This window comes from Vicia villosa, linkage group LG3, assembly GCF_029867415.1.
Source record: "Vicia villosa cultivar HV-30 ecotype Madison, WI linkage group LG3, Vvil1.0, whole genome shotgun sequence".
In the NCBI taxonomy this organism is placed as follows: Eukaryota; Viridiplantae; Streptophyta; class Magnoliopsida; order Fabales; family Fabaceae; genus Vicia; species Vicia villosa.
In genome coordinates this window covers 71,547,007-71,563,841 of record NC_081182.1, presented here as the reverse complement: position 1 = coordinate 71,563,841, position 16,835 = coordinate 71,547,007, and the positions used below count along the sequence as shown (strand labels likewise).

The 16,835-nt window shown below is 35.2% G+C and overlaps 1 protein-coding gene across 1 annotated transcript; it reads right to left on the bottom strand.

Moving 5' to 3' along the window:
* Positions 1-15,273: 15,273 nt before the first annotated feature.
* LOC131658305 (protein MAIN-LIKE 1-like) lies at positions 15,274-16,200 on the bottom strand. The gene is made up of 3 exons (XM_058927613.1): positions 15,978-16,200; positions 15,764-15,900; positions 15,274-15,675 (listed from the first exon to the last, which is right to left on the bottom strand). Exons 1-3 carry the CDS (start codon positions 16,198-16,200, stop codon positions 15,274-15,276), a joined length of 762 nt encoding a protein of 253 aa, XP_058783596.1.
* Between the last annotated feature and the right edge of the window lie 635 nt (positions 16,201-16,835).

The window sequence follows — 16,835 nt, the reverse complement described above, 5'->3', positions numbered from 1 at the left end:
AATAAAATTCAAAAAGTAAAATGCAGAATATATAACTTAAGGGAAGAAGGAAGACACAAAAAATTATATAGGTTCAGTAAAAAATGACTTAGTCTTGTCCCCAAGAATTGATCTTGAGAGTATGCAATACTGCATAAGAGCTTTTAGTAGGTTGAACCCTTGAACCCCCTTATACAATGAAAATGAAGTTTGTGGCTAACTTCAACCAAACAACGAATAGAGAAAGAAGCGGTGAGCCTTCCTTCCAAAACGATGGATTGATACGGCTAGTCTTCTTTCTATCAGAAACTTGAAGCGTTTAGTCATCAAGCTTCAAACTAAGATTTTGCCAGGCTGATCTTGAACCTAGGAGAGCTTTTAACACCAGGCTGAGCTCACCAACTGAACTATGGTTACATACCGGGGTAACCAAGAACCTAAGAGATTTTAATATTGAGTTGATCTCAAACCATCATAAACATTTAATACCAGGATAAGCTTTAACCGAATAAAACTTTTAAATGGGTTAAATCATCAAACTGAACCAATGACTTAGTAATTAAATCCCAAAAACCAAGCTTTTAACAGGTTTAGCTTGGAACCTAAAAAAACTAATCCATAAATGGATTTGACCAAGGTAAAAACAAAACTTTCTTTGCAAACTTATAAACCTACCCTTCCAGAATTATAACTGTCTCACTTGCAAAATGACTTTCTCGAAAGCGCTACGACTAAACTTTATGGAGAGAATGTAAACATAAATATTTTTCAAAATATGGAGAGAGTGAGGAGTGAGGAATGAAAACTCATGTTTCTGGATGTGAAAATATGTGAGAAGGGAGCTCTATTTATAGGTTAGACGTTGGCACATAAAAGGAAAACATTTGTGGCCAGAATTAATGAGCCAAACGATTGGAATAATGCTTTAATTGAATGGTTGGCCTAAAAATAATCTATTAGTAGATTTAAAAAGGAAAGAAAAGATATATGGTTGTTACCTATCATTAATATGTTATCTTAATCGCTTATGGCACATTTTTTAATTGACCCATTTGATTGGGTATATGTGCCAATCGATTGGCAAGAACAAAAAAAAATTCAGACCTTTTCAAACAGCTTCTAACTCATCTGGCACAAATTCAAGGCATTTTAGAACTGTTTTATTTATAAAAATAAGTTTGAAAACATTTGTGTGTGTGTGTGGGGGGGGGGAGTGATTAGCCAATATAACTTTACAAAAACACCCTTATGCTTTTACAGTATATTCACTAAGACACATTAGGGCGAGCTTTAACACACTTCAAGTCTTTTCATATGCCCCACTTTTGTAATCACTTTTCTGAGTTATTCTTTGAGATAAGGCTTTAATTTGTATTCCATCATCATTTGAGAATCAAGTTCTATTGATTTGGTTGCATCTTTAATTTCTTTTCACGTGAATTTAGATATCATCAAAGACTGGTTGTAAAAAGCATGCTTATCTTTGATAATTGTCATTATGAAAATCATATGCATCTTGAATGGAACTCCTTTGATTAATAACCTGTAAAATAGATTCCATATATCTCACCATGCATTTTCTCCTTTAACCTCTAATCTGTTAGCTCTTCAATCTATTTTTTGTGCATTTTGTCACTCTTTGACTATTTTTCAAAAAATAACTTTAAGTCGATGTGTTGTCCAACACCACGAACACGCCCCCCATGCTCATTTATTCTAATCGCTTCTTCCAATATGTCACGGCATCATTGTGGAACAAAGACACAATCATTGGTTTTTTCAACTAGTGAATCCTACAACACAAATAAGAGTTTATTACCAAATTAAATTAACTACAATTAATAATGTTGAAAAAAGGATATACTTACAATCTTTTCAACAACTGTATGTGTAGTCTCTGATGTGAACTCGCCTCCTGGTCACGTGCTCTCTTCCATTTCTTATGATGTTATAATGGAGATGGACTACGGCTAAGTCTTAGAGAAGGATCTCCCAACTCTTATTTTCTTTTTTCTTTTATCATTGTCTCTTTCAACTTTATCATATTCTCTATGACGAAATCCATGAGGATAGGAACTTAGGAGTATTGTGAGACTCGACAAAGCTTTACCAAGTGTCCTTATAAACAAAACTTTAAGTAACGTATGAAGGCTTTAATCTAGTACTCTTTGGGTTTGTAATATAATATATTGTGAGTTTTATCTTAAAGCCTCTCTAATGTTCACTAGCATATGATATCTATTTTTTTGTCATCTTATCATCTTTTGGAAGAATAAAAATATTCTACATTTACATAATAAAGTTGAAATTAGTATTAAAAAATTATATACTTGTAAAACAAATCATAAAAGTTAAAATAAATACTCAAGATCCTTCCATATACTTACTTTCAAGTCACCATCAACCTGACTAGAATCATCTAACAAAATGATCGCTTTGCTTTACTAAGTAATGCCACAAAACTCTTAAAATACATAACATTTTTCACCATAACATTTACCAATTGGTGAACAAAAATTAACTGATAATCTAACAACAGTGTTACGGGATTTTGCCAACCTGACCATCATCGTGGAACATCTATAAGTTCTTTTACTTTTAGTATTATTATATGTGGTTGTAGGAGAGGTGATGGTTGTATGAAAGGTGGTGGTTAAATCGTCCATCTCTGTTTATACAACAACAACAATAATAAACATTTTAATTAAAAAAACATCAACACTTTCTAAAAGTACTTCATAAGTATAGCCTATAATTAGTTTAGGCTTGAATTGTTTTTTGTTCCCAGTAAGTTGACGTGTTTTTTGTTTTTGTCCCTGTATCTTTTTTTTACGGAAATAATTCCTGAATGTTAAAGTTTTTTTGGTTTTAGTTCCTAAAGTTAAAATCCGCAGGAAAATTCAGAGAAAAATTCGTAGAAAACCTACAAATTTTCCTGTGGATTTTAATTATTGTGCTAAAATCAAACAAAATCCAACATATAAGGACTTTATCCAAGAAAAAAAGATACAAAGATAAAAAAACAAAAATTCGCTAACTTACAGGGACCAAAAGACTATTTAAGCCATCATATTACTTAACACAACATTGACAAAGAAACCTAAGAATTGCATCATAAAAGACACATAATGTGAGATTCATGTTACATATGCATGGTATATATTACTTAACTTCTAACAACGGGTGTAAACTTGTAAATTATATTCTTACTTTTCCACTAGTGATGGTATATGTTACCTAACATATTCTTAACAACACTTCATTATAATAGCATCATAAACATTTTACATAAAACAACATCAATAAAATCAACATTAAAAAGGAAATAAATATTTAACTTAACTCATGGTACATGTGACTTTACGTAACTCATGGTACGAATTGAATTTTGTCAACATCAACATTAAAAATAAAAAATATATTTATATTTTTACCAACATATAATCACAATAACAAAATCTATAAGAAATGAGCAATGCACACAATAAAAACTAACCTTTCTAAGTCCCGTGCATGGATAAAGTGAATGAGTTTGCGTAATGAATGCATGATGAAGAAGATAAACAATTGTAGAGGGAGCTTCATTGATTTTAGTTGTATTTCTTTCGTTTAAATCTACGTTTGAGCTTTAATGGTGTTATGGTGTTCGATGGGAGAAAACATATGTGTGTTGGAAGGGATGAAGTTTCAAAAACGATGATGGAATATGAGTTTAGATGTTAGGGAATTTATATGGAGAAGATCATGAAGATGAAATCGCCTATGGTATAATTTTTCGTAAAAAACTGTTCGGTTTTGTAGAAAAATGAAAATGAACTGAGTGTTGAAAAGTAAATGAATAGTTAGAATCTAGTTTTGAGAAATAGATGAAAAAAATATTTTCTCTCGGTTGGACAATCCAACTCAGAGAATAGATACATTTCAAATAAAAATAAAAAAGAAATGCCCAAATTAAACCATTTTCCTTGAGTCTCACCTCACCCGCCTCACATATGAGGCAGAAACGAATTGTCTCAATTGTAATTCGGGATTCAAATTCAAATTAACGTAAATAAAAATTGTTGATTAAAAAAACTATAAACCATACAAAAATTGAATATTTTTGGACGTGTTTGGATTCCTTTTTATGAAAATCGCTTAGATCGAATTGTATTTTGGATTGACTTTTTAAAACCGATTCAAATAATATATTTTAATAATTATTTATGTTTATTAGTATGATATATAATGTCAAGTTATTATTTATTGATTTTTAATTTTTTTAATTTTTTTTGGAAAAGAAATACTTTATTTCAAAAACCAAAAACAATGCCACCCTATGCGATCTAAAGATCTAGCCACCTGTCAACAACATACAAATCTATGGCATCATAAGTTTAACAACATAATGTCCCAATCTATGTTTCATCCCGCATCTATACATCACATTTCCTATGATCTTAGGGCCTACTACACTATTGTCAATAGCTTTCCCAAAACAATGTTGATTTCTGAACTTCAATGCTTCATGGACAGTTTCTATGAATGAACACTTAGGGTCTGTTTGGTTCAAATGAGGGGGAGGGGAGGGATTTTAATGGAGGGAATGGAAGGGGAGGGGAGGGGAGGGATTTTTTGTAATTATATATATGTTTGGTTCAAACGAGGGGAGGGGAGGGGAGGGAAGGGATTTCGTTTAAAAATATGTTTGGTTCACGAGGGGAGGGAAGGGATTTTCATAATAATTTACAATTTTATCCTTGTAATTTTATATAAGTGATATGATATTCAATTGTAAAAATTTCATAAATATTTTCTTGGAAATAATATTTGTATAACTGAGTGATTAAAAAGTCATAACTTATCGCATAATATTAAAAAAAACTTGAGTACACTTGATTCGTATTATAACTCTCGACACAAAATAAACTATGCGTTGATAGCAACTTTTGAATATATAAAATAAATTATAATAAAAAATAAAAAATTATAGTAATAAAAAATTTTATTAAATAAAAAAAATTGAAGGTGAAAAATAATTATAATAAGTTGATGGAAGTAATAGAGAAAAATCACAAAAAGAAAAGTAGGAACATGAAAGAAAATAGTATTTTTAAAATAATAAAATAAAACTGAGGATATTTTAGTAAATATATTAATTAAATTAATATTAAAACTCAGATCCCCTCCCCTCCGAATCCCCCTGATTCGGGGGAACGCAAAAAGTGTCATTTGGAGGGATTTTGCTCCCCTCCCCTCCACTCCCCTCCTAAAAATTGAATCAAACACATTTTATTTTAAATATTCCCTCCCCTCCCCTCCCCTCCCCTCGCTCTACCTCGAACCAAACACACCCTTAAACACCCTTAAGGATATCTACTTTGCATCCTATCCCGTTGCTGCTATCCATAACCCACTGTAATTCTTCTTCCCACCTAGTAGGTTTGTGGTCTAACTGGAGCCAAAGAAGAACAAATTTCTATATCTCAAATGATCGGTTACATAGAAAAAACAAGTGCCTCATTATTTCTTGCTCCCTATAAAAACAACAAATATTGTTATTGATGAGACCAAAACGATGGAGCTCTCCTTTGTAGCAAGTTTTTTATGGCAAGCCACCCAGGGAATAAATCTAGCATTTGGCCTTGCTATGTTGTTAAAAAATACTTTCTTCCACTGCACATCAGGTTGTCTATTTTTCAGATCATGGTAGACTACCTTTGACATGAACTTTTCCTGCTGAAGCATACCATTCCAACTTTGAATTGAACATCAATTTGTCTTTTATTCAATATAGATTTTAGAATCCAAGAGCAAGCAGATTTCACTGGAACACCTATGATATCATATGTTTTCACATAGTAACAGTGGATCCATTTGATTCACAAGCTATCAAATTTTTTACAAAGATTCCAGAGCATTTTTCAAACATATCAATTTATTTAAAGGCTATAATGTTAAGAAAATCAATTTATTTAAAGCATAATTTTCAAAAATAAAAATTCAATATAATTTTTTTAAAATTTGAATTATGTTATATAAAATTAGATTTTTTTCATAAAAAATGAATGTTAAAAATAATTAAAATCTTTTAATTCAATTTTTTAATTTTTTAATTTGGTTTTAAACCACGTTGCTTATGCACCATAAAAGTAACTAGTCGTACACCCGTGCGATGCCCGATTACATTTATTTAAATGAATGTTTTATATAATATAGTGCTTCAAATGAAAATAAATTTATGTAAATAAAAAATATAATTAATATTATAATTGTAAGGTTAGTTAAAATGATTTGTAAAAATTTTGTTACATGGTGTTTTATATAATATAATGCTTTCAAAGAAAATACTAAAATACTAACTTTTATATATAAGATATTAAAACAATTAGCTTTGATTAAATATTTTTAAAAAATTAAAAGGGCTAGTCAGTGGAATAAATAATAATAAATTTATTAATTAAAAATTTATTAAAAAACGTTAGTGGAGTGAATTTCATAAATAAATAAATAAAAATATATAATAAATTATAATATTATCTTTAATTTTGACTTCAAAAATTAATTAAATGACTTAACAATTTTTTTATATTAGATAACGTTAAATAGTTAGAATAAAAAAGTACTATTATATATTAGTTAGTTAGAATAAAAAAGTACTATTATATATTAGATAGTTAGAATAAAAAAGTACTCTCGTTCAATATTCATTCCATAAATGTGTGTTTTTTTTCTAGATAGATATCTCATGACATATGAGATAAGGAAATTACGCCAACCACGACTAGATTAGAATATAAGTAAAAAAATAACACATATGAGATAAGCTTTTGTTAAAAAAGAAGAAGAAACAAACAAGCTTTATAAAAGAAAGCAAAATTAAAAGGCTAGCACAACAACTTCCCAAAGAGAAACGATAAAGAAAAAACTAGCTAAAAAGAATTGAATTGAAATAAAAATAAAAATAAAGAAATAGAATTATTAGGATGAAAAAAAAATACTCTCTTCTGTGTGATTGCTTCTACTTATTTCCAAGAGCTTTTCACTGCTAACACAGGGGTGTATGATCCGGTCACTAGAAACATTCAAGGTGTTGTTACTGCGGATGATAATCGTCGGTTGTTACGGCCGTTTTCGAAGGATGAGTTTTTCTTAGCTCTGGATGAAATGCATCCTAACAAATCACCTGGGCCGGACGGGTTTAACCCGGCTTTCTTTCAAGAATTTTGGGAGCTATGCGGTAGCGATATTTATACAGCAGCTATGACTTGGTTAGACAGGGGCTTCTTCCCAGACTCGCTGAATGCAACTAATATTTGTTTAATTCCTAAATGTTCAAATCCAGTTTCTATGAAGGACTACCGGCCTATTTCGCTTTGTAATGTTGTCTATAAAGTGGTTTCTAAGGTGTTAGCTAACCGTCTTAAACCGTTGTTGGATAAATGTGTGTCGGAGGAGCAATCGGCCTTCGTGGAAGGCCGCTCTATTTTGAATAACGCTATGATTGCCCAAGAGATTATTCATGCTCTCAAGAGAAGGACGAAGGGGAGAAAAGCACATTTGGCTCTTAAGATAGATATTAGCAAAGCGTACGACCGCGTGGATTGGGGTTTTCTTAAAGAGATGCTTGGAAAGATGGGTTTTGCGGAGAAATGGATTCACTGGCTTATGATGTGTGTTACATCGACACATTATTCTGTACTAGTTAACTCTGAGAGGGTCGGACCTATTGTCCCTGGGAGAGGGTTGCGTCAAGGCGATCCACTGTCACCGTACCTGTTTATTCTTCTGTCTGAAGGTCTTACGGCACTCATCAAATGTGCAGTGGCTAGCGGAGACATTCATGGAGTTCAAATCTGTAGGGGGGCACCTAGTGTGTCTCACCTTCTTTTTGCTGACGATTGTTTTTTATTTTGCAGGGCCAACCTCACGGAAGTTCAAAACCTTATGGAGTTACTTAATGTTTATGCGAAAGCTTCAGGTCAGGATATCAATCTGACCAAATCTGAGGTCTTTTTCAGTAATAATCTAAGCAACCCAGCAAAGGAAGACTTAGCAAGTATCATGGGAGTTCGTCACGTTCTAGGTACCGGAAGGTATTTGGGCTTACCATCGATGATTGGAAGAGGCAAGAAAGCGATTTTCTCTTATGTTAAAGATCGTATCTGGAGGAAAATCAATTCTTGGAGTGGGAGATCCTTATCTAGAGCAGGGAAGGATGTTATGATCAAATCAGTTTTACAGGCCATTCCGGCTTATGTCATGAGTTTATTTATCCTTCCGGAGACACTTATCTCAGAAATTGAAAAGATGTTGAATTCGTTCTGGTGGGGTGGTGGTTCAAATCACAAAGGTATTAGGTGGATGGCGTGGGATAAGCTGGCTTGTCCGAAGGAGGAAGGTGGGTTGGGATTTCGTGATTTCCGTTCTTTTAATAAGGCTATGGTTGCTAAACAATGTTGGTTCATGTTGGCAAATCCGCTTGCTTTAGTTTCTCGTATCTTCAAAGCTAGGTACTTTCCGAGATCTTCTTTCTTTGATGCTAAGATTGGTTATAATCCTAGTTTTGTTTGGAAAAGTATCTGGTCGGCTAGAGAGATTCTCACCATGGTCTGTAGGTGGAGTATTGGTACCGGTACTCAAATTAATGTTATGTGTGACCCTTGGATCCGAGGAAAGCGTGATGGTTGTGTGCAGGGGCCGCAAATGCAAGGTGCGTACAACATTACCGTAAATAATCTTATGCTCCCTAATTCCAAACAGTGGGATATGAGAAAATTAACGGAGGTGTTTGATTGTGCAACAGTGGAGGATATTATTCATGTTCCTTTGTTGGAGGAGGTTACGGATGATAGATTAATTTGGAGTGAGGAGCAAAGTGGTGACTATTTTGTCCGTTCCGGGTATAGATTATGGAGGAAGGCTAAATCGAGCATGAATGTTGAGGAGGGGGGAACTAATTGGTCTAACTTGTGGAAGATTAGTGCGGCACCTAGATATAAACATTTGTTATGGAGAATTTGCAAAAATTGCTTACCCACTCGGAAAAGACTTCGGCAACATCATGTTCCTTGTGTGGAAGAGTGTTCAATTTGTGAATTGTCCATAGAAGATGATTGGCATATTTTCTTTGGGTGTGCGGAGTCGATCACTAGTTGGAGGGCGGCAGGTTTGGGTTCTGTTATAGAATCTAAGCTCAAGAGGTGTCGGATGTTCGGTCGGTTATCTTTGATATTTGTTCCAGGGAGGATAGGAGGGTTGCAGGTCGCGTAGCGGTTTTGGTAGAGGCTCTGTGGAAAAATAGGAACGATATGGTTTGGAACAATGAGAAGGAGGAAGCTTCCCGTCTAGGTTGGCTTGCTTTCCATCGTTGGCAGGAATGGTTTAATATCCAGCAGGTTCCGAGTAACAATAATAATCTTCATCATGCTTTAACTTGGTCTCCTCCTGAGGAGGGTTGGGTTAAATGTAACGTCGACGCAGGATTTAACTCACTTTTGGGAACGACTAATAGAGGTTGGTGTGTTCGAGGAACTGGTGGTAACTTTATCCATGCAGGTGTGGCTTGGGATTCTAGAAAGCTCTCTATTCTCGAAGCTGAGGTTATGGCTCTTAAAGAGGCTATCCAAGATTCTATTGCTCTTCATCTCGATCGCATTATTTTTGAAAGTGATTCTCTTAATGTGGTTACGGCTTTGCATTCCAATGTTTCAGGTAGTTCCGAGTTTCATCATGTTATCAGTTCTATTAGATTGCTTTTATCTTCTTTTCAAAACTTTGAGGTTAAGTTTGTTAAACGCCAAGCGAATATGGTTGCCCACTCTCTTGTAAAGGCGGCCAATTCTTGGGCTAGGCGTAGTTCTATGCATAATGTTCCTCCTTGTATTGCGTTTCTTATCAATAATGAAATGAGCTAGTTCTGTTTTTGTCAAAAAAAAAAAAGAAATTTTATTTAAATGTTCTCCTTAAAAAATTAGAAGAATAGAGAGTAATAAATAATAAAAACTATAAAAAGAATTTATTAATATTGTATTAAAATTAAAAAATTATTTTTAATTTCAAATAAATTATTATTTAAGATAGAACGAGGATTCGATGTTACGAATTTCGAAATAAATTGAATCATCAAAATCATCACCTATAAACTTGAGAAAATAATGTGCCATGTGTATTTTTTTTGTTTATTGGTTGTATTATTTTTTTAATAATATATAAATATAGAGAAAAATAATTCAGCAAAACATTGTAATTGGGTTCAGATTTTAAAAACTGGGTGTAAAAAGCAAAACATACTTAAAGATGATGCTTCAATATGACTAGAGTAGCACTATGAACCGTTAAGCTTTCAATTACATTCACCAAAAAAGAAGAATAGCATCGTAACAAAGAAATGTAGTATAAATTAGTGGGTTACTTCTTACACCCTTAAACATACTCATACACCCTAGTAAAAAATAAAAAATATTTTTTAAATATAGAGATGCACCCGTTCGGACTCATCAAAAGTACACATCACAGAACTTTGTATGTGAGTCATCTTTATTTTATCGTAAATTAGTGTGGAGATGTATTTCGATAATTTATAGAAGTATACCTTCAGACGTGTTTCGAGTGATATTATCGCGCCAACCATTCCCTTTTCTCATTTCCAACGGAACTTCCTCTAAACCAAAAAAAAATATGTGCATGAGAAACCCCAAATCCACCATTTTTTAAAATCTTTCTCAAATTTGCTGCTATATTGCGCCTAATTTAAGAGTTTTATCAATCACTATTCAATCCATTCAAATCAAGAACTTCCACTTCTCACATTTGGTAAGTTTTTTCATTTCCTTCCCTTTTTTTTTATTTGTGATGAATACGTTACTAAATAAGTTGTTTAAATTACATTAGGTTGTAGTTGCACTCATAAATGAAGTTTATTAAGACATGCATTGACATTTAGAGCATAGGGCATGAGGCATTTCTACATTTTCTATCATTTCAGTGTTTCAAGAAAATACAGAAGTGCACTTCCTTATTTTTTCTGAATTTGATTTTTCCCGAGTCACGAAAGTGCACTTTCGTATTTTGTCTACATTGTTTGATTTTGCATGTTTGTCATCTGGATTTGATTTTGTCTACGTTGTCTGCATTGTTTGATTTTGCATGCTTGTCATCTAGTTTATTTATAGATAAAATGCCTGACAAACAAGATCAATTAAGGCACAATAGAATGTCTCAGTATGCATCTATTCACATCGAGTGAGCTAGATCCTCGTGATCACCGATCGATGTCAGTTCATTTGATGTAGAAGCGGCATAACATGCATCCGTCGTCTAGTTTATTTATAGGTAAAATGGCAGACAACCAATAATGATTGAGGCAGAGTAAAGTGTCTCATCATGCATATGCTTTCATAGAGAGAGCTAGACAATTGTGACCATCAGTTGGTACCATTTTATTTGATCCAGAAGCGTCCACTTCTAAAGTTCACGTGTATCCGGCTCCGTCTTCCCGGAGGCACGTTTCACTTGCTGCAGCCTCGGATGTCCGTTATGATTAGCCTGCTATTGATGCTTCCGTTCATGATGATGTATTTGAGGTTTTTGGATTAGGCTCCTATGACACTTTACTGATGCCTATGTATGCAGGCCGTGCTGCTAGGCATGTGTAAGATGGAGAGATAAAATAAATTTGTAATTATTCTTTGAAACATATGTGTTATAATATTTGAACTTACTAATGATGATGTATTTGTTTTGTAGTACCGTGATGCCTTAAAATTCATCAACCAAGATAGGAAGATTACGAGGCTGCAACGGTCTGAGAAACAATGGTTTCCAAATTTCATTAAGTTATTAGGTAAAAAGAAAATATATTTTCAGAGAGGGGAGATGAATTACAAATAAATAGAAAAGTTAGGAATTCAGGTGTGGAATGAGGAGGAGAGGACCCTCCTTTATATAAGAGAGTGGAAAGCTAAAAAATGAAAGGATCCATGGGCAATTTTAATGACCCAATCGATTGGGTCCTTGTACTAATAAATTGGATGACATAAATAATAGATTATAATTTCCCATTTAAGAAAGTTTGGATAGAGAGTCGTTATCACTTATCAAGACATTATCATAATCGATTATATAATTGATTTGACTTCTTCCAATCGATTGGGTAGTTCAAAAAATTCTTTAAAAGAGAAGATGATTGTGTCCTAATCAACTGGCTTGGGCTTGAAAACATTTTTAAGAGTTATGATAGTTAAAAAAGAGGATCAAAAGAGCTTTTGAGTGTGTATGTGTGTGTATGTGTGTGCGCGCGCGTGTGCTTGTTTGTGATAAAGAGAGTTTCCTTAGTATCTTTGGGGTTACTCTCATACTCTTACAAAACTAGTCACTCGGCTAGACACGACCAGACGAGCTTTCACACTTCCTCTCTTTCACCACTATGAGGGATTCAAGATCATTTCCCATACATTCCGATCATGTAAGCACTTTAATGGAATATTGAGTTTCTGACTTGATGAGACTTAAGATGTATTTATGTTTGGTTACCATCATTAGAGAGTTGAAAAACTATTACCAACAACTTTGACAATCATTGGTGTTGTCATCATTAAGACATAAGAAGGGCTCTCACCAGGATCATCAGCTTTATACCTGCAAGCACATAGACCCATATCATCATCAAATTAGAGTCTTTTCTAGTGTGTGTAAACCTCATCCATTCGTATGGGTCAGTCAAGTTTCTTTTTTTTAATTAAACAAGCATAAGAAAAGCATACGTCTTCCTAAGTGTAAAACCATAATTTGAGCTATTTTGAACCTACTTTCTCTACTCGCTTGGCTTCATGATAAATAAAATTCAATTCCGCTCGAGATATATTGTCCACCAACTGTGAGTAAAGATTTTTGTCTCTAAATATGTGTTACAATACTGTAATGTTGCGACTAAATAATATTTGTATCTCGTTATACTAATTTTGGATCATTTGGTTCACAGAGTCTCAAACTCTACATAAATCACCTTTACTATTTCTCAACCAGTTCTTCAATGTAGCATGAGAAGATTCAACTATGTTAGTTGTTGTATTTCCAAGTGTCTAACCTGATCAGTTCAAGCACAAACAATCTTCTTCTTCATCTGATTTAGAGTTGTACTTTCAACATATTTCAAGAAACCCAGATATTTCTCACACACCCTCCTAAAATGTATTACACATTCGGAATATAACTCTTCCATGTAAGAATTTATTATAACAATTCATAATTAAGCATACCACAAACCACATTAAATGTCATATATTATTTTCCATAAGATACTCGCGCAACTTAAAAATGACACTTGCATTTTATCATATATCAGAACCATTATCTAACCTCCCAATTGCAACTTTGAACCTTAATTTGGTAGCCTTTATGCGGATCCATTTGAGCATATGTTCACGAACAACAAACATATGTTTATTTCTAAATTATTTTTTAATATCTACTGCGACATCACCCAGTTTAACATCCATAGAGACACTAGCTTTGGGAACAGCGTCAATGTGCACCATATCTAAGACCAATCATACCAAAAAAAATTATTTAAAAAAAATCAAATTTAGCATCACAATAATTCAAAAATAAACTTTGGTAAACACATTTAAAAAAAATACAGAAATACACTTCCGGACTCAAGGTTGGTTTTTTTTAATGCAGATCTTTTAAATTTAGAGAATTTTTCAATAGACCCCTTAAATCTCTTAGTCATCTGGCGAAATTCTAATTATACCCCCTACTTCCGTAGATATACTTCGGAAGCATTTTTTTCAAAAAAATTGTTTCTTTCCGTAGGTGCATCTACGGAACGTGTTAAAACAGAGTGTTCCGTAGATGCACCTACAGAATAGTCTGCTATCTTTTAAAATCACATGCTTAAAAACTCAATTTTTATAACGACAATGGAAAACCCCATTCCAGTCAATCAAAGTAATGTGATTTAAAGGCAATAAGTAAATAGTACCAAAAAAAATAAACATAGTATAAATCGTCCGCCAATAATGTCGAATACATATATCAAATCCTTGTGCAAAAAATGAAATCAAAATACAGATATGAAATAAATCTGTCGGCATCACTACTGTGTGTGTCGTACATTATCATGTGCCTCTCCGCTGCCTCTGACCCCACCTATGTGTCCACCGCGTCGTCTGCTTGCTACATTTCCTCTACCTTCGAGTGCCCCACCTGTCTTGGAACGGTTTCTACAAGATAAAAATTCCCCCTCTGCCACCCTAAGAATACCCTCCATAAGACGCAGGCTAGCAGATCCCTCAAGGAAGAAACTATCATTAATGTATGCCTGCGACATGTCAGCTATCTCACGACACCGAGGAAGAACATCTTGAGTATGGTCCATCTGAGCCCCATGAGCCCACAAAATCTTCTTGTGGGCTAGTCTGGGAGGTGATCCAGGTGCAGTAGGAAGCATGTATGGGTGCGACACTTTGTAGTAACAGGTGATGTACCAGTCGACACAACTCCAGTCCCTTTCTAATGTGGTCGTCCGAGCTTCGACCAGAACCAAGTGGTGCTCCCAATCTTCAAAGACCTCATCTAGCTGCCGACGGGTCATGGAGATAGGATCGGAGTCAGAAGGGTGGCGAGACATGGTCTGCTGGTAGCCAAAATGACGCATGACGTGCTCCGGAAGATAATATACGATGATGGTCGAACTGGAAGCCAGCCATCAAGAATATAGTACGATCTCATCAAACGAAATCGTCTCACGGTGATTAGCATAGCAGTCGTAGTGGATGTCCTCAACAGCCATGCGGTCAAGACAACGCCTATAAGGATCCAACACCTGGTTCCTTCTGAGGGGGCGTAAGCTCTGGCACGCGGCATATCCTTAGTGTAATTCGGCACCTCTCCCCAGCCAATTATCAGGGAAGTGTTATAGTATCTAACCCTGAAAAAAACATGGTGATCAAACATATTATCACAAATATATAATAAACTTTGAGAGAGTGTAGATGGATAAAAGTTTGTTACCACTAAGAGGGTACAGCTGTCAGCCACAATCCTCGCCTTCCACGGGCATCCCTCTTCCAGTCGGTGGGAGGTGTAGGCCAGTGTAGCTGCTCCTTAGTTGTACTCACGGACACGTGCAATGTCTGATAAGTACGTCAGATAAACGACGTCAGTGTAGGTCGAGCTCGTGTCCACAAAGAGCTAAGTTCCTATCAAATATAGCAAGTAACATCTCAGCACCCGCTCTCAGTGTATAACAATCTCTGCCTCGTCACCAGGAGTAGGATGTGGCGCTGTAAGCTTCGTATCATATATTCTTTAGAAGGTGTGAAATCTCACGTGCGCCCCGCGGGTCCTCTCCACCTCCTCAAGCGCATCATCAGGATCAACCCCTAGCTCCCCTATTAGCATCTCCATCGCTTCCTCCTCCGTCAACCTACCGTGACTAAGGAATATATCCCTATTAGGTAGATGCAGGAGGCATGTAATGTCGTCCAGAGTAATGGTGATCTCGCCATGAGGAAGATGAAAGGATGAGGTCTCTGGATGCCACCTCTCCGCAAATTCCATCAGCATCCCATTAGGAATCGTTTGGAAGCCGACCGTGCAGAGGTCCCTCAGACTAGAAGCTAGGAGTGCATCCTGGAACCATGACTCGTCAGGCTGCGCGAGAGCAACAATCTTCTGGGCATGATTGTAGAACCTCTGGGGATCCCTCTCCTTAAATTTTCCACAAAAAACATTGTTATCTTCAAGCAAAGTCATAAACTGAATAAAAAATAATAAGTATTAAACAAAGAAAATTTACCTCCCTCTCCCCGATATGCCTAGCCGAATGATCTGCATGCCCTATCAGTAGGGACATATCTATAGGACCCCATGAGTACCATACAGGCTCCGATACCGGATCATCCTCGCGTAGCTCTGCAGATGGCACCGAAGATCCTGCAACATTCGTCACTAACACAGGCACAAATGTAGAAGAAATGTCCCGTCGACGTCTGCGGGCATCTGTGAGGAACCTTCCGCATCATGGCGAAGCCTCCATGATGCAGTAGTAGATGGAGTACCCCTCTCAACTGGAACAGACGAAGAAGGCCCGTCAACTAGAACGGATGGGGACGGTCGGGCTGGAATAGGTGTAGCTCCACCTGTCACCTGTGATACTACACGCATTCGTTCATGGCGCACAGATGCATGTTGTGCAGTCCTCCCATGTATAACCCTGTTAGGATGATCCTCCATAATGTCTGCATTGTCATTTAATAAAATCTAGTAAGTTACTTGGTATTTATAACAAGAAAAAGAAAGGGAAAAAAATCAGCGTAGAACCTTTCGTAGATGCATCTATGGAAGTTCAAAACGCAACAATGGCGTCTGGTCACTGTTGCAGAGGGTTCAAAACCCCTTTTTAATGGATTGATCGCCCATTTTACACTTGAAACAGGACCTACATTATAGCTAAACCTTATTTCTAACACTACTCAATCATTCCTACACCTAAAAATCGTATTCAATCTCAATTTTTAAAAAACTATAAAATAACTCAAGATGTCGAAAACTTACCGATTAAATGTAGTTTGGAACTTGTTGGAATGTGTTGGTAGTTGACCTTGACGTTTTTGACCGAACTCGAGAGGAAGAAATGAACTTGTTTTGAAGTTTGTTTTTTGAGTTTGAGAGAAAGTGAGATTTTGGAAATGAGAAAGTGAAGAATAGGGAAAAGGAAGAGTCTGGTGCGAATATAACATTAAATGCTTCTGTAGATGCATTTACGGAAGATTTCATATGTACATCTACGAAACAAAATAACGTTAAACAAAAAAAGGTACTTCCAGAAGTACATCTACGAAAACTAGGGCTGGAAATGAGTTGAGTCG

What these genes read in the sequence shown, in the direction of transcription:
- LOC131658305 (XM_058927613.1), bottom strand. Translation starts at nt 16,200, where the DNA reads ATGGAGGATCATCCTAACAGGGTTATACATGGGAGGACTGCACAACAT. An exon ending in GCTTCGCCATGATGCGGAAG is followed by an intron (nt 15,901 to 15,977) that starts GTTCCTCACAGA and finishes CGAATGTTGCAG; the next exon opens with GATCTTCGGTGCCATCTGCA. An exon ending in GGCATATCGGGGAGAGGGAG is followed by an intron (nt 15,676 to 15,763) that starts GTAAATTTTCTT and finishes GGAAAATTTAAG; the next exon opens with GAGAGGGATCCCCAGAGGTT.